This window comes from Solenopsis invicta, chromosome 3, assembly GCF_016802725.1.
Source record: "Solenopsis invicta isolate M01_SB chromosome 3, UNIL_Sinv_3.0, whole genome shotgun sequence".
Lineage (NCBI taxonomy): Eukaryota > Metazoa > Arthropoda > Insecta > Hymenoptera > Formicidae > Solenopsis > Solenopsis invicta.
In genome coordinates this window covers 24,121,503-24,143,718 of record NC_052666.1, presented here as the reverse complement: position 1 = coordinate 24,143,718, position 22,216 = coordinate 24,121,503, and the positions used below count along the sequence as shown (strand labels likewise).

Here is a 22,216-nt window from a genome sequence, read left to right as displayed (position 1 = left end):
GAGATCAAAGTTAATCTTTATTAGTAGAAATAGACAGTAACGTCCTACAGATCGGCTCCTGTACACGCGATTGTTTTTAAATGCCCTACGACTTTATCGCAGAATTCACAATCAATATCATTCCATAGCCCAATCAGCAAACAATGTTTTTTAAATATTTAAAAAATATTGTATGCTGATTGGGACCTGATGGGACAGAAGAAAGTCATTGTAGAAAAATTGCACCGCCTTGAAAACCAGCGTGGATTTAAACCTCATGCATTCTCTTTGAATCTCGGTATGGATGTACGAGGGTGCTAAGCCACAGAATCACATTGGTCGGTCTAAAGTACAAGGATATTTAACGTTATGCGACAGAGCACAGAGAAATACGGAATGAAGCCAAGTACAAACGCTGAGACACGTAAAAGGTATCAATTCCTCTAATCGCTAATCGTGTTTATCTGCAAACTACTTGATTCGATGCAATATAAAAAGGGACGATTCGAGTTGCCTGAGCAGACTCGTCTAATGTATTACAAACGCGAGGCTTCTTTTGATCGACGTTTCGATTTTTGATCAACTTTCTTTCGGTGACACGATTTACTTTGATTACGGACTTAGACGTATTACATAGAACAGGTACGTAAGAGTTAAAGAGTTATTTTTTTTCTTCCTATTCCTTATCTCCTCTCTCGAAAGCTTCCATTCCGGAATCGCTGTGCTGCGCTACACTACCCGATAACATCCGGGAAAAATGTAAGCGATCGACTTCTTAGATGCGACAAGCTGACTTAGGCGTATATTTAATAACTGCTATTTTCAGTTCTCCAAGTATCGCGAAATATTGAGATAATTGACGTTTACGTTGCAGCAGAAAATCAAAGATTTCGCAGTTTTATGCCAAACACGAACTCCAAAGTATTCCGCTCAGTACTCCTTGTTCAGAAATGAGCAAAATTGACGTTAAGAAAATCGTCCGTGAAAAAAACGACGCCCTTTCTCTTATCGGAGAAAGAGTTTCTGCATCGTGAACGCGTAGAAAAACTTCATGCAGAAAATAGAGGACATTGAGAAAAGTAATTTAACGAAAATACAGAATGTTTCGCTTATTAACTTGAATTTTACTAACATCCTGGTAAAAAAATTCTCATAATATCTTCTAATATTTTCCAGAATTTTCTATATTTCATATTTATGAGGATTTCTAAAACAACATCTAAATTTCTTAAACTTTATAAATTTCCAGAAATTATAGAATGTGACAAATTAAAAGTTTTGAATATTTCAGAATTCACATATAAAACATTCTAGAAGATAGATTCTTTCAGTATCTTTAAAGCATTCGCATTCGTATACAAAAAATGAGAAATTTTCTAAGTTAAAAAATTATATAGACACCCATATAGTACAGATCTCCTAGAGACGTCCATAGGTTCAAAGGACATCCGTATGTCTTTGGGACATCTTTTGGATAAAGTGTGCTGTCTGGGCAGTTTAGAAAATCCTAAAATATATCTAAAAATTCTGAAAAATTAAGTATATGAAGAATTATAAAAAAGCTTTCACCATGGCGGGGACAAAAATAGTTGAATGCGCGATTTAAAAAAGTGGCCTCGATTCAGCAGAAAAAAAGAGTACAGAAAGTACCCATGAATCAGCGATTACGGGATATTTTGACGCAAACTGAATATTATCAATGGAGACGGAAGCGACTTAGAAAAAAAAATTATGTTCTATTCAACCATCATTGTCATAAATAAGAGTATGAATGTAACACACAATTTTTTTTTATTAAATTTACTTTTTTAAGTATTAATTTAGCACATTAATTCTTGCACCTCAACTCTTATTTGTCTGTCATTATTTTTGTCGTTTTGATTATAGAGTCAATTTTATTATATTTAAGAATATAAAATTTTCTCCATATAAAAAAATGTAATTTTGATAAATCTTAAATCTCGGTAAAATATTTTATATTTTTATTTTAATACTGTAATAGTCATTTAACGCAATTTAATCACAATATGCTTGTTTTTACTAATAATAGTATTTAAAAATTTTAATTCTTAGTTTGCAGATATTTCCTATACGATAATCTTTTTCCTATCAATCACGCAAATTATTATTGAATAAATATATCTTTCTTAATGAAATTACACAAAATTTTTTCATGTAGCCAAGTTACGTCTATGATTATCAAATTCTATAAAGATTTTATATTTTTGCTTATATTATGAGACAATAGTTGAATAAAATATAATCTTTTTTCTGTATTTTAAATACGCGATCAAGGAGACTTTTAATTTAAAAAAATATATATATGAGAAAAAAAATAAGAGAGAGTGCATATAGCACTACACAACTCAGTTCACCGACTACCGGCGGGCATCCGCATTTATTTACGAACTAAGACACAATGACGTCTGTATCGCTGAATGTACCCGATCATTGTTAATTAGTCAAATGTATTTCTTTATTTTTTTTCTTCTCACCCTTCTGCTCTCCACTCATTCTCTCCCTCACTTTCTCACGTATTATCTACGACGCGTAATTCGAATACATTTACGCGACTCCGAGCTACAACGGAGCCTCATCGATCACCTTAAGCATTAGTCTTTAGTGTTTGATTATTATACTACAGTAATATACAGAAAACCGTGGCTCGCGCGCCAACTGATCGCTCGCAAGCCCCGTTCGCCACTCCGTGATCGCTGGTCGGCGAACCTTCCGGTGTGGGGGGACCATGCGACAAGCGAGCAAACGGCCGGGGCGATTGATCAATATATATTCGATAATTACAATACACTAAATATAATCGGCTCGTGTGTGTATTAAAATATAAATATCAAATGGACCTCTCGCGCGCATAAGATATATGCACCTTCGTGTCGATGCGCGACTTAAAAAATTCAGAAACGCTCTCTATAATCGTTAAGTAAGTCGTCACCGATTGTTCAAATCCCCTATTATCGGAAGAGTGAGGAGCACCGTGATCACCGAGGAATGCCTCAAGATTTGCGAAACAATCTTCGATCTGTCTTTTCTCTCTCTCATCTCTTTTTTATTTTTCATCCCTTATAACGCATGATTATGATTGCCGTTCCTCGACGATCATGAGCTCTGTATCGCGACGTGATTAGAATTTTTTTGGTAGCTTAGACATACGTTCGGTGTATTATTTTTTTTACTAAATGTCACGCCGCATCGATCGAGAGCCGAAATTTTCTCTTTACACAAAATTTATAAATACTATTAATCCTGGAATGCTACTCATCTTTTTCTTACATTTATACTGATTAGGTGAAAATTCGCCTGCAAAGTTAAAAATTTTTGTTACACTCTTTTGTTTTTACAGGTCTTTTATGCGAGTATTAGTTGCAAGGTGTTAAAATAAATGAACTGACACTAACTTCGTGTAAAAAGTCTTATTGTTATTTTAAGCTAACAAGATTTTAATAACAAAAATTGTAATGGACTTGAATTAGCATTTGGATAAAAATTTACCCAAATTTACGGTAACATTCTAGAATTAATGTTGTGTGTTAATCGCACAAATTCAGTCGTTATCTATCAAACGGAAATATTCAAACTCAAATTTAAAAAAAAATTTTTGCTCGTCCCGATAAGTGTATTCACCTATAACTTTCGCTTTTATTGTCAATGAAGTAGACGACAATTCGTTCTCAGTCGATGCGACGATATTAACAACGTGGCGGTCGGCGGCTCGTTCCCTATACTACGCATTTTTTTTTCTTATTAAACAATGCGTTCCAGTACAGTAACATTCATCGATGACATCGATTCCACTTCACGTGCGCAGAGTATTTCCGAGGCCAAACTAAATCTACGCTTTGTACTCTGGTCGACCTCCAGAATAATCCGTCGCACGTACACATGCTTCGTTATGTAATATATATAATATTTATAATATAGTAGATGTAGTATTTTATATGTGTGTGTGTGTGTGTGTGTGTGTGTGTGTGTGTGTGTGTGTGTGTGTGTGTGTGTGTGTGTGTGTGTGTGTGTGTGTGCTATTTATTATTTATGTATATAGATATATGTATACATAATTATATATATGTATATACATATATATGTATATACACACATAAATATATATATATATATATATATACATATATAATTATATATGTACTTTTAACGATCAATCGCACACGGTGCACACCTGTCGAGTGTCCATTACGGATTAGCACGAACATGACCTCGAAAAAATGACATTTCAGCAAGGCACGCTCTATCTAAGTCTAGTCTAAAGCCCTTAATTAGAATTTCTCTTTATTTTATAATAGTAACTATTATTAGCTGAAAACACCGCTCTATGCTTTAATCTGCGCATGTATCCTCAATCGTTTTTATAATCGGAGTGCACTTCTCATATAAATTATGAAAATATATTGCCAAACAAATAAATGTGTCAATTGTAAATTTCAGAAATTTGGTATAATCTCTGTCATTGACTGAAATATACGATAAATTGATTGTAATAACAGATCGGAAGAAAATAATTTTTTACATAGATATATCTTGTGATTAGAATTCATCGTAGAGTCACTACATCAATAAATAAAAATAGTTTAATATAAATTGTTTTTTTCAAATAAAAAATTAGATTTTAATAAAATCTATGTAAAAATTCGAATCTACAAAATACCAATTTGTAATTTATTATTTTAAAGTCTTATTATTGTATATTTTTTTTAACAATTATTTATTAATCGTTCAGCAATTGGTGCAGTGACTATCCGATGTAAGTAAACAGCTGATTGTTCAATATCAGCTTGTCCAATTTATTAGCTAACAGCGTAATTGTAAACAGCAAAGGATTACAGAGCGGGTTTGTGGTAACATAATTTCCTTCCGCTAAATTTGAAAATGACAATCATGATAGGCAAACATTTAACATCTCGTTTATATTATAGTACATCAAAAAGCCTCATGTGAAAACGTGTAAAGTGTTCGTCGGTCGTCCGTACTTATTCTCGACGTGACACTGCGACTTGTGTGCGGCTGTGTGTTAATCAACGGGCCCATAAAAGAGGGGACCACTACATACGCAAGCGGAGAGATAATTCTGAGTTCAAATTACAATACCTCAGGAGACTTGTGGAAAGCTCCTTAAAAAACGCTCTATACACTTAGTAATCGTAGTTTAGAAACTTCACTTTACTCGCCACTTCGGACGATTAATTGGGGTTATTATACTGGCGTATGTACATGTGGTCCAGAGGGAAATCCACGTCTCTAAGAGAACTAGAAACGCCGATATTTTCTGAACTTATCGCGACATCTCTAACGTAACTAAAATGATAACAAAGTTCAACAAAAAGTGACTTTCTTTTAACACTAGTATGAGAAAACTAGTTATTTTCTATAGTTTATTTTTGGATGCTGAATATAAATTTAGTTTCTAAATTGCGCTCTAGCATATCACAATTTAAAAAAATTTGAAATTAAAAATTGCAAAAAAAGGATTATTTTCATATATTTTATCATATTATGACATGCTGGAGAAGTTTTATTGCAATCAAAATTAAGGATATTGTTAGAATTTTCCAACTTTAAAAGAAATTTTTGTGCAACTTTAATTGCAAATTTATCAAAATTATGATGGAGTAACTTAAAAATCAGATTTATATTCAGTATCAAAAAAATATACAGAAAATGATTAGTCCCCTGCTCTAGTATTTTTTTGTGAACTATGTAATTTTCACAATTTCCAGAAGGCTCGCACGCTTTTAGATCTATCCACAACGTGGATTCCTCATGATGTATTTTGATGTTTGTTCGTTTGTGTGTAAGAAATTTGGCAGATACTATATTAATCGAGGATTTCAACAATAGAATTATTCGGCAATGTACTTGTGTGTATTTATGTATATATGTATGTATGTATGCATGCATGTATAAATGTCGCGTATAAAACAATTATCGTATATATCAGTAATAATTCATTAGTAAGGCAACGCTACGAAAATTCTTTCCTAAAAAGAAGTCTGATAGAGTAAATACGCGCGCGATCGTGAGAGAAATCGTGTTCGACTTCTGATAATAATCTAATCTCGCATTCGTGAATTGCGTTTAATAATAAAAAGTCGGTATATGAGAGTCGACTATTTAAAGAGGCATTACCGTTTCAAGGATAAAAAAATTATTTCTTTTGCATTTTATAAAAATACTTTTAAGAATTTATTCTTAAATTTTTATCAAAAAATTCGGAAAATTATGGAAGTTACAGCTTATTATTCAAAAAAGTGCGCGGTTCATTATTTTAACTTGAAAAAATTATTGAGTATTAATAAAATATGTATGATGTGTATAAAGTTTCATATTAATCGTCTGCATAGTTTCTGTTACAAAAAATTCATAAAAATAGCTTTCTTTTTTAATCCGTGAAACGGTAATATCTTCTTCTCATGAAAAACAGACAAAACATAAAATCGAATCAAAGAATTGAAATTTAGCATTAAATCCGCAAATACAGATCTAAATTGTTTCATAAGATCAGTCTATCTGTCGAAAAAAATGTAACATCTTATTAAGTTAATTCGAGCAAGTAGATTTAGATTTAAACATATAAAAAATTTGGATTAACATGCTGGAGATTATTGAGTATAATGTATATTGAAAACAATAGATCGATGCTTAAACTAAAGGAATTCACGGCAATCAGTAAGATATAATGTCGAAATAAACAATACATGTGATCATGATATGCCATAGAACGACACGTCAATAATAATGCAACTTGCGCGTTACTACTATCATCATAGTACAATTAAAATACACGAAAGAGACGTACATTTTTATATATGGTACAAATACGTAGCGTAGATATATGTTTTCGTCGATAAAGATCAGCAAGTTCGGCTTATAATCGTATATAGAGGTCAAAACGAGACGGACATTTACATACTTCTGTGTGCCTCTTTTATAATTTGTCCCAGCTTTATATGCTGATTATTCTTAATTTCAATGGCTAAGGAAATCGTGTGTCTAAATATAGTAAGTAATAAAGAAACGAATACTGTTCATTTCACACGAAAGCGTAGTTAAAATACGAGCTTTGCACGCCGATGGATAAAAGAGACGAAAACATTTTCGGTCCCTCAACTTGTGTGTACGTACCAAAAATGTAGAGAGACTCGAAAGAGCAAAAAATGGCCTGCGTTTGTAAAAAAAAAATCCCCTAATTACGCACGCATCTCCTTTTTTCTTTAATTCTACAAATATGAGTGTAAAGATCAACTTCTATCTGGTCCAATGCACGAACGATCCAACAATTAAGAGCTTGGGGACCGGATCATTTTCTATGTTACGAGGAAGAAGTCTAAAACATTCGATTTGTGAAACACCAAATTCGCTATCGACTCATGTGTGAGGAGAAATATTTTCTGTACTAAAAGACACGAGAACCGTGCCTACAATTGCCACAAAGATGAAACTCGTAAACGGTCGGAGAAAATCTAAACAATCATGTATCTACATACAAGAGTACTCTCTTTCTCTCTCTTCTCCTATGAAGACTAATCTATATAATACAGCATTATGCATAAATCGATAAACGTATATAATACAAGTCCCACCATTGATTATTATTTACCGTTACATTACTATAGTATAATAGTGAACATTAAGAACATCGAAGAACAGTCAGATAGTGAATCTCGTCGCTTCCTATTTTATTACCCGCGCGACAGACTACTTATTCTCGCTTCTCTAATCGGACCTCCATTTATCTCAGTAGCGACAACATTTAGAATTTTCTGGTACGATTAACTTCAATAATTCTATATTTGCGTTTCATCAAATTTTAAGCTCTCTTAAATTTCAAACATAAGTATAGGATTTTTAAAATGTTTTTTTCAACGTTGAATATTACACCTTTCTAAATGTACTAGATTTTTACTACACATAATTTCTAACAAATGCAAAATTTCAGAATATTAGTAGACAACATTTAATCAAGTACGTTCAAGACGACTCGAATGATTTACATGGTAAAATGCATCGATAAAATTTGATAATAAACTCGATTTGTCGGCGAAACTGATTGAAGTTTAGCTAACAATTGTCTATACTCGTAAATGTGGTCCGATTACGACGCAATCTAGCTAATAGAGACCGAGAACCTAAGAAAGAGAAACGTTCAATAACTTACGGAGCACGGTACAATATCAATCTTCTATTAACTCCAAAAATATGTTATTCTTTCCTATACTTTATATATAGCTACATATCTATATCTCTCATGAGAGAGTCAGTGTTACTTTGTTTACAATGATAATATAATTTTTATACGAAAAACTGTCCATATAACGCGATGAATATTATAGTCCACAAGGAAATCATAAGCCTGTCCCCGTCCTATCCTATATTCTTTTTTTCATTTTTCTTTACGTTTCATTGTATTTACACGAATATCTTTCCACGCGCTTTCCGCTAAGCACACCCAAGCGTTTCCCGATTTTGCATCATTTCATAAATAATCCCGCGACCCGTACACAAAAGAAAGAACTGAACGCGCGGCCTATCGCTCTCTTCCATGTTCCCCTCTTTATCGACGTGTTCATTAACATTGAGACTACTAATATTTTTAAACGAGTAGTTTCAACATGAATCAAACCTCAGTTCTCGAGCGATTATTCGCAATCCAGCGAATTTCTTTCTCTACCGGCGCGGAAGAGTGTGACTTGGAGATTCTACATTAAATAAATCTTATTATCGGACATACAATCTCATCACTTTTAGGCACTACACCTAAGACTAATATATCACTCCCCCACCACGGATGCAATAAGAAAAAACATATGTACATATTCCAGAAACAAAAGAACTAAATACCTATACTCTAATATGCGTTATTATACGTTATAAAAGGAGTAAACGTTACAATTGCGCGTGTGCGCAAGCGGATAAATAATTAACTTTATTCTCGTTTCTCTAGAAGATTGGTATCAATTACGCGATTAATATAAATCTAATTCACGAGAAAATTTATCGATCACACAATTTTAACATAAAACACATTCTAACGTCTTTAAATCACGGAACAGTTAAATTTTTTGTACATTTTAAGTGATATTCCGAAAACTAATTGAAGAAAATGACAAGAGAAAACATCCGTGAAAGTTCATGCGATATAGCTTAGACTTCGGAACTGAAAAAAAATCTCGCGCATTATGTTGCCATATCGATCGTCGTAAATTATTTTTACTGCAGCAACGTACAATCTCCCTTTCACGTATAATCAATGTATTAAGATTAGGATAATCCTACATACTTTATATCTCGCGATATATATGTATATATATGTATATATAAAATGGTCGGGCACGCGAGAGAACCCATTCAAAAGTTAACTGCGCACGACTATCAGCATTATAATAAAATATCACAACTATATAGAACCATTGACAGTTACGGTATCTTTTACTTAACTTTCCACACAGCGTTTTATAGCGTCTCTACTTCTTTTTACTTAGGTAATTTATTATGTGTGTGTGTGTGTGTGTGTGTGTGTGTGTGTGTGTGTGTGTGTGTGTGTGTGTAGTGTTTTTTTCTTATTTACATTGTGTAATGTATGCGTTAAAATGACCACGAATGAGTTAACATGACTCGGAGCACGCATTGACCGACGATTGACTCCCAAAAACAACATATCGATATCGATACAATACGAAAATCAGATCGACCTAAGTAAGTGGTCCGTACGTGTTTTGTACCCTTAAAACATGTCGATATGTTACCCACCTATCTGCCACCCTATTCACCTTCCACGTAAATGCTTGACAAAAATAATAACGTTAAATGACTACAAATATCAGCCGAATGTTCTCGGTCTCTCGAAATTTCTCCATCGTCAGTCAAGACCTGCTCATGAAGAAAACATGACTAAAATCATCGCTATTTAGCAATACGCGCAAACCTAAATGCGGGGATGAAAGAAGAGGGGGGGGGGGATAAAACTTATCACTACCGCGTGGTATGACTACTTGTCCTACGTGCTTGTGCACGCTCGACGTGTTGGGAGATGAAACCTAAGGATATGACTCGTGTTTATCCTCTCACGATTCTCGCGGAGGATGGTTCTTACGATAGTTTCTTTTTCCATTTTTCCATTTTTCCATGCGACGCGAGTATCTCTACTGTCATATGTGGAAGCATGTATGTATGTATTATGTATGTATTGTATATGTACAGTTGGGCGCGGATCGGTCCGCTACACCGAAACCGAGAGGTAGATACCAAACGGTTTACTACAATAATTGCGAGACTTGATACTGACGCGCCATAGCGCGCTCAGTCTATGTCTGAAAAAAAAAAGAACGGACTTCCCTCTCTACTTATCCCTCTCTTTTTTTCCCCATTACAGTTAATTACCCAATGTAAATATGATTATTCGTTAAACAGGCACATCGAGTTGGTTAAATATTTTTTTTTTTTTTTGTTTTCTCGTACAGAGAATGTACAAACGTATTGATGCGTATACGACAGGGTAAATCGCTCGATATTAAGACAAGGGAAGTGAAAACTGCGTAAACTGTATGAAACGAAGAAGAAGAAGAAGAAGAAACGAAGAAGTTTAGGGTTGCTTTTGCCGAAGCTGCGTTCGGCATCGTTAGATTACGTCGATTCATCCCATGCCTCTCGATATAAAGGCACTCGAGAGATTTGCGAGGCTATCATGGACCCGATAGCCATAACGGCCCTGCTCTATAAGTTAAATATAGTTAAATTGCAGCTGTATATTGTTTTGTCGCTTGCTTATTGTATCGCGTAAAGGGCTCTCTCCTCAATGATACCGGTAACATGTTTAAAACTCCGTTACACCTACGCTACACTTGTATATCTTCATATATCTATATATGTATTCTATAATTTCCGTCTTTCTCTCTCTCACTCTCTCTTTCTTTCTCACACGCTCTCGCTCGCTCTTTTCCACTCTTTCACTCTACGTGTAAAATATCTCTAATTAAACTCTGGACGTGAATCACTCTAAACAACATACCGCAATTGAATCCCATATACGCCGAATATTATCGTTTACAAACTTTCTATACATTTATATTAATAGAATTAGCGAAACAATGCCTATAAGCGTTATTCCATTAAATCACGAAATACATGTATTAGCAGTTGCGTATAACTAGACGTCGGTACCTGAAGAATTGTATGTGTGCGTACCGCGTCTATCGATACCGCCTGAGAATAATAAAATAGAGTGAAAAACCATTGATGTGAGATGAACTGTAGTGCAAAAAATGTTGTGTGCAACAAGGAAGAACATGATTAAACGACAGAAATGTATTTGCGAGAACTTGTTTTATGAAAACTATCTATAAATAGAATTTCTCCCGTCCTTTTCTCCCATATATCATTATTATTACATCTAAATATGCGGAAAAAGAAATATACATATGCGAGTTTGTGATATCCGCGAGAAATTCTTTATCGTAAGACTCATTATGATACTTTATTGCTGTTTGGCATACATTTCTTTCACAGAATGCTTCTCTTTCTCTCTCTCTTTCCCCTCTCAGCATTCAGGAAAAAATCTACTCTAAAAACAAAAACCATCACTTGTTCACTTTTCTCTCTGTTCTTCACTGATTCGTGCAGCGTACTTAATTCGAATATCTTCCTTTTGCCAAAATGCAAAGCGTTAATGAAAAAAATTAATGAAAGTTCATTAAACTTATGTACAATTTATGAATTCTTCAAAATTGTGGTCACACAATTTCGCGTTTCAAAACCACAAGCCTAAGGCATACTGCCTGTAATATATTATTTATACAATTCAGAACAAAATGTTAGGCATAAGAACAATGACGGTTAGTAGTGAAAATGACAACGAGCATAATGATGATAAAAATGACAAGATGTGAATGAATGAATATGATATAAAGTAATAATACATAGATAATAAATAATGAAACTGTTCCAAAAAAGGCACGTCAAAGCTTTTGTTGATTGGGGGATGTCGTGCAATCACCTTAATAAATTCGTGACTCGATTCCTAAATTCCATGCTTATCTCTGACGAGTACTTTACCTACGACAACCCGAATAATCCTACTCGAAGAAGTTCGAAATATGCGATACAACTAAATAATGTATGTGTGCGGACATGTGTACGCGTATGTATGTACGCGCGCGCGCGTGTGTTGTGTGTGAATGTGTGTTTTAACGTATACTTGAATAACAAGCTACAAACTACAAAGAATAATTGTGGCTACCTCGTTAGTCTTGAGTGCCCGTTATGAATAAAATATCGTAAAAGATTATAGAGTGCTACATCCCTTAGCGATATTTCTAATGTAATCGGAAACTTCCACGAGCAAGAACGAAAGAAACGCTACTACAACAATCAGAGAAAAACCTACCGGTCCGCTAAAATGATTTTGTTAAGGAGCATTAAAAACCAAGATACTCTTGCGCGCGATATGTCCCTACGACATATCACATAAAGAAATGCAGACTCTCCTACACATTTAAATTAAATCACTACTATTAAATCGCATATGAAGGATGTTCGTTAAGAACAGTTCCACGCAAACGTGGATCGGCACTGTCACTACGTGCATATCTCGTCTATCGTCGATATTTAACGTTCCCGATCTGTTTAAGTCACATGTCAGAGTTCCATATATATGTATATATATATATGTATATATGTATGTACAATAGAGAGAGAGAAATCATGCGTATGAGCGTTAAACAGATCAGGACAATTTGATAGAAAATTTTGGTCTGTACAATGTCCTTATAAACTCTACCGTTTTCCGTAATAAAACTTCAATGTCTCTGGAAACTTACGAAATTAAAGCATGCCGCATATGTCGAGATGCATGTTTTAGGAGAATTGAGAAAAAGGAAGAAAGAAATATGCCAGATAAGAAATTTCATGAGAAATCAATTCACGTACAATCACGTGTCAAAGTAGTAGTAGTAGTAGATAGTCTTTCTCTCTCGATTCCTTTGCCTCTAACAAAATTATCACGGTAAACGATCCTTAGACAGTCAATATTTTACAATTTGATACTGCACAAAATTATTGACCGTTTGGAGACTATATTACGGTTTATTTAGTATAATGCATCAATCAAAAGTTTTTTGAAATTTATTCTAAAATATTGATTTGTCTGGATACTGCGCAAAAAGATGCCAATTCATTTTGATGTAAGCCACAAATCGCTTTCAAAATTAACTAAATTATTGTATAAAATTTGATTGAGAGTTATATTAAATTATCTAGAAGGAAACGTCAATAACAGTGCAATATAATTTTAACAATATTATTGATCGTCTAAGGGCCGTTTAACATGATAGAATTGTTTCGGGCACATGAAAGATATAATAAACATATACAAAGAGATCTAGTTACATTGACCGTGATCTCGCGTCTCACTTCCTAGAGAGCGGTCGAAAGGAAGTAGTCGCTGCTTACATATAGGACGGATTGTCAAAATTTTTGCCTTAACGCCGTAACACTCCTGCTTTCTGCTCCTTTCGGCAAACTTACTCGATCGTGAATTCGTCTGTGTATTCATGCTTACTAATCATATTTCACATATAGCAACGAGTCGAACGCTTCCTACTCGTTTCATTTACTGGCCAGATGCATAAAAATCGAGGAAAATTTGCACTTTTCTTTCTTCCGTTATACGTTTGATTAATTATACGTTCACTTGATTAGCACGCAGGCGGTTCGTAAGTTCCCAGAAAATCGTACAATTACTCGTTATTTTGTTCGTACACAACTCTCATCCATAGCTCGACGGGAAACTTATTCGGTAAACCATAAACTGGAAGGTTGATACTGGTGTTTGGCTGGCGAAATCGGGGCCAATCCATAAACGGCGGTAGGCTGCATATGCGCAGGCATTGGATGTGCTGCGTGACTCGCCAGTAACGGTCTGGCCGAGCTGTGATGAGCTGGCGGTGGCAATGCTCGACTAGAATCATACAACGTTAATGGAGACGAGCTGTAAAAAACGGGATAACGCACATTAGAAAGTCTCCATAAAGCTCTAAAAAAGAAAATTATAAGTTTTTTCTTATAGTATACATTATCGGATCCACAAGCATATATCAGAGGGATAAACTTAGGAAATGGGGAAAATGATTAGCTTTGACAAAATTCTACATTCCAACTAACCAATTCTACATCTTTTACTGGCAGGATCTTAATGTTTGTCACCGAAAAATTCTCAACGAAAGTCGTTCAAGCATAGAAACAAATAAAACAAATTATTTGCACTTATTACAATGCAAATTCTACTTCCTTTAAATTTATTTTACGATAAAGGAAAATAGTCTTCCCCACAAGCTTAAATACACAAGTAAACAGTTAAAAATGACTTGATGTGTATCTGATGTAATTTTCGGCAATGTGAGCACCAAAAAAGCTCATATAGAAAAAAATTAGTACCAAATTAACAATAATCATCTTACACAGTCCAACAAATATGCGATGCGCAGTTTAAGTTAAAAATTATAAAAAATTAAAAATTAAAAAATTATTTGAACCAAGAACCGATTTGACTGACATAGGTCTTCTAGTCTCGTGTTCAAATTATGTCTGTTTAAGATTGTCAAATTCTTTAACAAAGTGTTTACTCAAATTTTGTAAAAAATTTCCTAAAAATTTCTCGACTTTTTAAGAATTTTATTTAAAATTCCAATAAGATTGGAGAATTTTTTAATGCAGTTTTACAATAAATTAATTTTATTATACCTTTTAATGTTTCTTAATTGTACAGTCATAAAGAAAAGTTACTTAAGTTTTGAAAATTGAGAAAGTACTAAAAAGAAATAATATAAACTAATGCAACATATAACGATCTATTACCTCAATACACGGTTCTTGTTTGGAAGTGCAGAATGTGAAAAAAGAATTAAATAAACAGCAATTTAGAATAAAATATTGTTACTAATTTTATAAAAATTCATGAATCACAGAAGAATATACATAAACATACCATACTTGTTAATTAATTTTGCACAAAAAAATAATCAAAGAAATAATTTTATCAGAAACGAAAAAGAATTTAAATATAAAAGTAAAAGTTCTTCAAAAATTTCCCCGAGTACCAATAACGTGTAAAAAAAGTCTATGATTTCTAAAAATAAAAAATAAATTACATGAAAATTCTAGATTTCCACAGTTTTCTACCTACTTATATGTAAAATAATGATTATTAAGTAAAATATTAATTTGATACTATTTTTTTTTCTGTGTTAAGTTTAAAAAATTGAGATATGTAACATATATCAGAAAATGTGAAAAATAAACATCGATTCTTATAAAAATTCGCGATTTTACTTATTAACACATGCAAAGACGTAACGTTTACAAAAGAAAAAACTCGTAATTGCAAGTTTATTTTACAGTCACACATAACACGAATTTAACGTTAACAAAGATGTATAAAGATAGATAAATAAATGCGTGTATTATTTCTCTAATAGTTCTTTAGTTACCCACCCGGGTGTAAATCCCTGATACGCGGGTACTTGTTGCTGCTGGATAGCGGTAGCAGCCTGCGACGGTGCCGCGGTAACGTATACAGGAGGCGGCACTGCATGGGCTCTCGAGCGTACGTGAGCGTATTCTTGGTAGAGAGGCTGTCCCAAATGCTGAGCACTTCCTATCACAGGCCCGCCGGCGGGACTCCTACCGCCGCCACTGCCGCCGGGACTTAGATGGGCCGGATGCCCGTGATGACTGTGGGAATGGGCTGCCGTACCTACTACCTGGCTCTGCCTATAAAGCGCAAAACAAAATTCATCTAATTGTTATGCAGTCCACATGCTTTGTTTACTTACTGCAATACATCTGTTTAAGGGTGAGGTAGAAGATTTAATGGATGTGCACATCTCGACAGATTCGCAAACTTCCCTTCTGGTTCTCTCGACGTACGATCGAAAGAGAAATTAACTAATTTATTACAAATTTTCTACAGTATCGCGGATAGAAATTTGCATACTATTTACTTGATTACAATCGTATTAGACTGCTTGTCACGTCAGCTCACTCGTTTTTCTTTAAAACGCTTAAATATACGTAACACGCCAATTATTTAATAACATACATGCTGCGCCGCTATGTATCATGTCCAGAGTTGAGTAAGTTTTTTTAAAATTAAATTAAGTTAAAGTTAATGGTTTATAAAATTAATCTAATCCTTTGTTGCATTTTTTTCTATTGAATATAATTTTAGGAAATTTGTTACTCGAAAATTTTTGGAATCGCTGAGTACGGCAAATAAAAACGCAGAAAATAATTCTCACTTACCTATATTGATGCACAGGATTGGCCACCACCCACTTCTGATGATCTCTCGAGTGAGCAGCCGGTGGTTGAACATATTCATGCTTGTACTCGGCTCGCTTCCCAGGCCACGACACTCGTTTGTCCGTACCGGTCGTGTACACGATATGCTGTTCTTGGAGATGAGGATGCGCGCTACTCGTGGTCACATACTGCAAGAAGTGGTCATGCATGTCATAGACGTCATCCTAAAAAACATCGACCAAAGAAAATTACTAAGAACATAAAAAAGAAAAGAGAAAAAACTGCCATTACACGGGGTCTTGTCTCCCTTCTTCTCATTCTCTTTGTCGAATGTTTCACACAGTAAGTACTAAAATAAGTGAATAAAATGGTTCGGCGATTCCAAAAGAATCGCAAAGAAAAATATGTAAAGAAATTAGGCGTGATACTGGTGGTTGGAAATCTTAGTTAACCTGATAGGTCGGTGGCTCCTTGCAAGCTGGCGCGTGACACGGATGTGGAGCAAGATACTCGACACCGGGTTCCGGCTTCGTCGCAACGTTCACCATGTTACATTCGGACTGCACCTTCGCCAGCAGCCGTTTCTTTTGTGACTGCGAATATCCTGAGCTACTACAACAAATAGTAATGACACAGTTAATTAAAAGATTTCGCAAATGTATATACTCTAAAAATTAAATAAGAAATCATTAATCCTGCAAAAAAAATAAGATAGTTATTAAAAGAAAAGTAACTATAATAATAATGGTGTTAAGTAACTTTCCAATCCTCATAACAGTATAGTAAATTCGAACAGAATAACAAAGTTAAGAAAAATAAAATAAAACTATTAAAAATAACTGAATATGATTTTGAGAAGTTATTAATGGACTCCTCTTATAGATATGTTAATCGATGTCGAACATTTACCTGCTAATATGATGTTGTTGCTGCGGCTCATGCTTAATTAACTGTGTGGTCTGTTGATGTTGCGGGTGTTGCGGCAAATATAAATGACCGTGCGTACGGCTGGGGCTAGCTTCGCCGTCGCTGTCACCAACAGTAACACAGCTAATGATATTCTTGCGTTGTGTTCGATGCGATGACGAGCTGCTATGAGTCGTAACGTGTCCGCTCCCATGCGGTTGGCTGCTTGTATGCGCGGACTGCTGCATCGGTTGTACAACACGCGGCGTCGACTGAGTGCTGCAAAAAAAAAAAGTTTTCTTTATTTAGTCGTCGAGGCAATCATCGTTGCGTGCTTCAACCATTGATAAATTAACGCCACATCCATGAATATTGTATACAATGTATACTAAGAATGATTTGCAATATCATTTATTAACTCTGACGTAGCTTTGTGTTAGTCGACAGTTGTTTCACATCAAGTACCGCAACCAAATCCCTAAATAGTCCGTCTCTATCTTATGATAAAATCAAGCAAATCATATTCTCGATCAAAAAATAGTAATATATTTTATAAACTATATACTTTATACTAAAAATATAAATAAGGTATCTGGGATTAATAAGGCTCACTTAATTTATTTTACTTTTCAAAAGCGCTGTTAAATACAGCATTTACGACTCTATTAGAGTTATTTAAAAATAAAATAAATTATGTAGGGCTTTTATTCAATTCAAGTATCTTATAATTTTTACAAAAAAAAATCTTTATATAAGCTACAAAAATTAAGTTATCTTTCCAAAGCTTCTGAAGCAAAACGAACGTTAAATTAATTCTCAATAACTTGGTAGTAGAATATATTGAAATAGAAGGTAAAAAAATCAATCGCATCCTTTTCATCCACTTAATCTTTTAACTGAGTATTCTCTCAACAAGATTTAATTATCATTAATCACACCGCCACCACATAACACCGCCATATTACATTAATATACCTTCGTATGACTTCTTCACGGACAGGACGTCCGTCGCCCGACAGGCGAGTTGCCAAACTTTGACAGGCGCTGCACTGACGGTCTCCACAGCTGTTAATGATATCCATGCGTGATTCTACTACCAACTAATAATGCACTAACAGATACGCGTGCTTAACCGAATTTTTTACACAATTACATTTTTTTACATAAATAATAATCTGTCAATGAAAAGATAACCAATACGTTGAACACATTTATATTTTTAATATTTTCTTAATTTGCACTTATTGAGTAGCTTGCAAATTTGGATCTCGATAAATGCGAGATTTGATGCTATAAACACGAGAGAAAAAAATAGGTTATTACGTTTTAACAAACAAACATAAAAATCATTACATGTATCTATAACAACTAAATTTGAACGAAATTATAGGGTCAATTTCTACTTGAAACTAAAGTCTAAAGTCTAAAAATTTAAAATCAAAAATATATTCTAAACTACAAAATTTTGTCGCATTATTATTAACTTGTAATAAATATAGTAGAAATGTAAACATTTGGTATAACACTCACCATTTTCCAGGTGCCTCATCTTCACTATCACTGATCGTAATAACGGAAACAGCTGGTGAAGGTGTGTCGTCAATCGTGATAGTCTGCTGTCGCACAGAAGCAACTGGCTGATGCTCCACGTTATGACTACTACTATGCTTGCTACTGTGATGATGAGACTGCACCGGCTGCTCCTGCCAATGGCTGCTCGACGGTGAATGTCGTCGCATGCTACTCGGTGGGGTGCTCTCCTTGACTCGCTTCTTCACCGGACTCAGTTGCTGCGTTTCCTTTTTATGTTCATATCTGTGCTGAGTCTGCTGAGGTACCGTCACATGATGCTGATGATGTTTGGTGACGGTACGCTTGCCCCAACTCTGCGGTGGATGCTCAACAAGTGCACTAGCGTTGTAAACTTCCGTGACAGGAAATACCGGCCGCTGATCCTTCCCCAAAACAAGGGAGATAAGTTAAAAACTGTAGAGATGTGTTGCTTCGCGCAAAAATGGCAGACAATATCTGATGATCTCAGGTTTCTTCTCATACAACTTACTTCTGGGTTTTAAAATATTAAAATAAATTGGATATAATTTTGAAACATTTCCCTATCTAGTTAAAAAGTGTCGTTAAAAATTTTCTAACTTTATGACTCGTAAAACGTTAGAAAGAATGCTTTACACAAGATTCAACGCAAGATAAATACATTATATAAGCTAAATAATATAATGTAAAATATCACAAAAGTAGAAAAGAAAGTTACACGCAAATATTGACAAGCCTTAGTTTTTCGTAAAATATTACGGACAGTTTATTGACAAGTACTACCTGTAGAATAGCTGAACTATCGACGATAAGAGGTCTTCCCCAATCTCCAGTATCGCTAAGCAGCGGCTGCTGGATGTGTTGCGGCGGTAATTGCTGCCACGACGACGGTACGAGTGCCATTTGACGACTTCCACCAGGCCAAGATGTGGCCTGCACAGCATTCTATCATGATCATAAACGTACATCAACATACCAGACCATTATACGGTCATTCAGAAGCAGAGTTTCCAAGTTAAGAAATTTTTCTCTAAATTTGGGTTTTGTTATTATCACGAGAAATTTTTTGGGAGAATAAAAATACTATACATTTTTTTTATACATTTTCTTCTAAAAATTTTGTTTATCCTCCCCAAAAATCCCTCGTAATAATAACAAAACTTCAAAGAGAGAAAATCATCCAACTTAGCAACTCTGTTCAAAAATGAATATTATTATACTTACGGTAAGCAACATTTGTCGACCAGTCTCGACCATAGACACGGGAACTGCAGCATATTGTTGTTGAGCAGCTGCAGCCGCCGCGGCTACGGCTTGCTGCGATATAATCGACGATTGTATCTGCAAAGGTGCCTGTTGCGCTTGAGGTGGCTGTTAAATAAATCATTATTAATCGTTCCAATAATAAATTCCAATAATAATTGTTTATATATAATAATTATTATATTTCTTACTTGAGCAACAACTACATGCTTCGCAGGACTTGGCATAGTCTGGTAGCCATGCGGTGGACATAATATGCTGGGTACCAGTTGATGCGGAAAATCATGCATACCACTTCGCCCACTGTTGGATCCGCTCGACGAACCGCTGTATTGTGTCGCCCGTCGACTGCTGTTGCTATATATTTGATACTGAAATCGGAAAAAATAAATTAGAAATCAACAATTATATTATATAACTTAAGATAAAAGAATAATAAAAACTTGTAATTAATATTGTCAGTAAATCTCGGGTTCGACCCCTCATTCATATTACTCATTTGCTATAATAATAACATAATTCACATAACATAAAAAACAAAGTTTACCAGATTTAAACGTTTTGTATCATTAAGATTTTACCGTCATTTTTAAATGTAGCTTTGGTATAACAATATTTTTATTTAACTTTATAGGCATTGCCATTTTATTCCTCTACTGATTGTAAAGAAATAAAAATTGTTAACTCTACTCAATGTATTGAATTTTCACAAAAATATTATTTTTTACAGATACTCGAAAATTTTATTGTTGTAACAAATAAGCAATGTGTGTCTCAGTTCATAAAAACTTGATTATAGAGTAAAATTTGATCTTATAGTACAAGATTGTAATATTTCGAAAACTATAAAATAATACATGTAGGCAATATAATAAGATAAAGAGTATATAAACATACCAGATTGTCATATCCTGTTTGCGCAGTGCGATGTTCTCTGACTAATCGCTGTACTTGATTAGACAATTGATTATTGAAGGTGAGAGTCACCGCACTGCCGTTGGTAGTCGGTACAAAATTGGCTACTAAAGACGTTGGTGGAGGTGGCTGAGGCGCCGGCGGAGCCTGATGATGCGCAGGACTCGCAGCGAAGTCTCCCGCGCGCCTGCAAACCTCCATCATCTGGACGGAAGCTTTGACGTTGTTACAATGCGCATAATCGACAAGGTGTGCCAAAGTAACAAACGCGTGGTTCAGTGCCTCGCCGGGTGTTATACGGCGCTCCTTCAACACAAATAATAGTTGTATAAGGAAAAATTCCGTTATACAAAAAATCTCATTATCTCCCTTCATTAAGAAAGTTTTCCAGTTTAAAAAAGTAAAGTATCTTTACATGTATCTTTCAACAGAAATTTTAGAGGCATTGCCATTTTTTAAATAATAAATAATGAACAAAATTTAAACAACAAAAACGATAATTTATTTTAAAATATTTTCTAATATTAATAAATATTAATATGAAAAAAATGTTATGTGGAAAATCTTATGTATATTTTTATTTATCAAAAGTCTTATGTATATAGTTTTTAAAAATTCTTATATTTTATTTGCGATTAAATTACTTAAATTACTCTTTCGCATAAGAGTTAATGCTATTTTAGAAAGTTAATTAAGAAAGCTACACCAGAGAGAATAAGTATGTGATTAATGCATATTCTTGTGTACATAATTCTGAATTTTTCAAGAAATTTGAAAAAAGATTATGTATTCAGAAATATATATATATATATATATATATATATATAATATATATATATATATATTTCTGAATACATAATCTTTTTATATATTATCTTATTATATATATATATTAATCACAAACTTATTCTCAAAATTTGATCAAGTTCTTATATGATGTGTAAAAACTGAAGAACTTTCGTAAAAGCATCAATTAGATATTACTACCTGGTCCATTGTAAGCATCCTCTTTAAAAGATCAATGAACTCTCTCCTGTCCGCTTTTTCTGGCAAGAGTTGACCGCCGTCTAAGTCAGTCGGTACATTAACCTGACCGATATCGTCAAGGCAATTAAAAATATATTTTCTCGCTTCCTTGGATTTGATACCAGTCTCTGCCTCGTGTTCTTCCGGTGTCTTTAATCGCCAAAATGGATATGTACCTAAAAATACATGCAAAATTTTGTAAGAAAAGTTTTCCTTGTTCGGTACTGTTATTTTATAGTTTACAAGTCAAGTTTAC

The 22,216-nt window shown here is 34.2% G+C and overlaps 1 protein-coding gene across 9 annotated transcripts in view; it reads right to left on the bottom strand.

Annotated features, from left to right (window-relative positions):
* Positions 1-2,349: 2,349 nt before the first annotated feature.
* LOC105201039 (homeodomain-interacting protein kinase 2) overlaps positions 2,350-22,216 on the bottom strand; it is a 49,382-nt gene continuing 29,515 nt past the window's right edge. The window contains exons 6-17 of one of the 9 annotated variants that reach the window (XM_039447388.1): positions 21,919-22,136; positions 20,917-21,240; positions 20,211-20,390; positions 19,981-20,127; positions 19,540-19,701; positions 18,736-19,160; positions 18,181-18,270; positions 17,209-17,484; positions 16,752-16,911; positions 16,300-16,523; positions 15,490-15,768; positions 2,350-13,987 (exon numbers count right to left, since the gene is read on the bottom strand). In XM_039447388.1, the coding sequence (XP_039303322.1) occupies positions 13,789-13,987; positions 15,490-15,768; positions 16,300-16,523; positions 16,752-16,911; positions 17,209-17,484; positions 18,181-18,270; positions 18,736-19,160; positions 19,540-19,701; positions 19,981-20,127; positions 20,211-20,390; positions 20,917-21,240; positions 21,919-22,136 (2,684 nt within the window). In that variant the 3' untranslated portion in view covers positions 2,350-13,788. The remainder of the gene's footprint in view (positions 13,988-15,489; positions 15,769-16,299; positions 16,524-16,751; positions 16,912-17,208; positions 17,485-18,180; positions 18,271-18,735; positions 19,161-19,539; positions 19,702-19,980; positions 20,128-20,210; positions 20,391-20,916; positions 21,241-21,918; positions 22,137-22,216) is intronic. The other 8 variants (XM_011168887.3, XM_011168883.3, XM_011168886.3 and 5 more) reach the window with 8 other exon arrangements.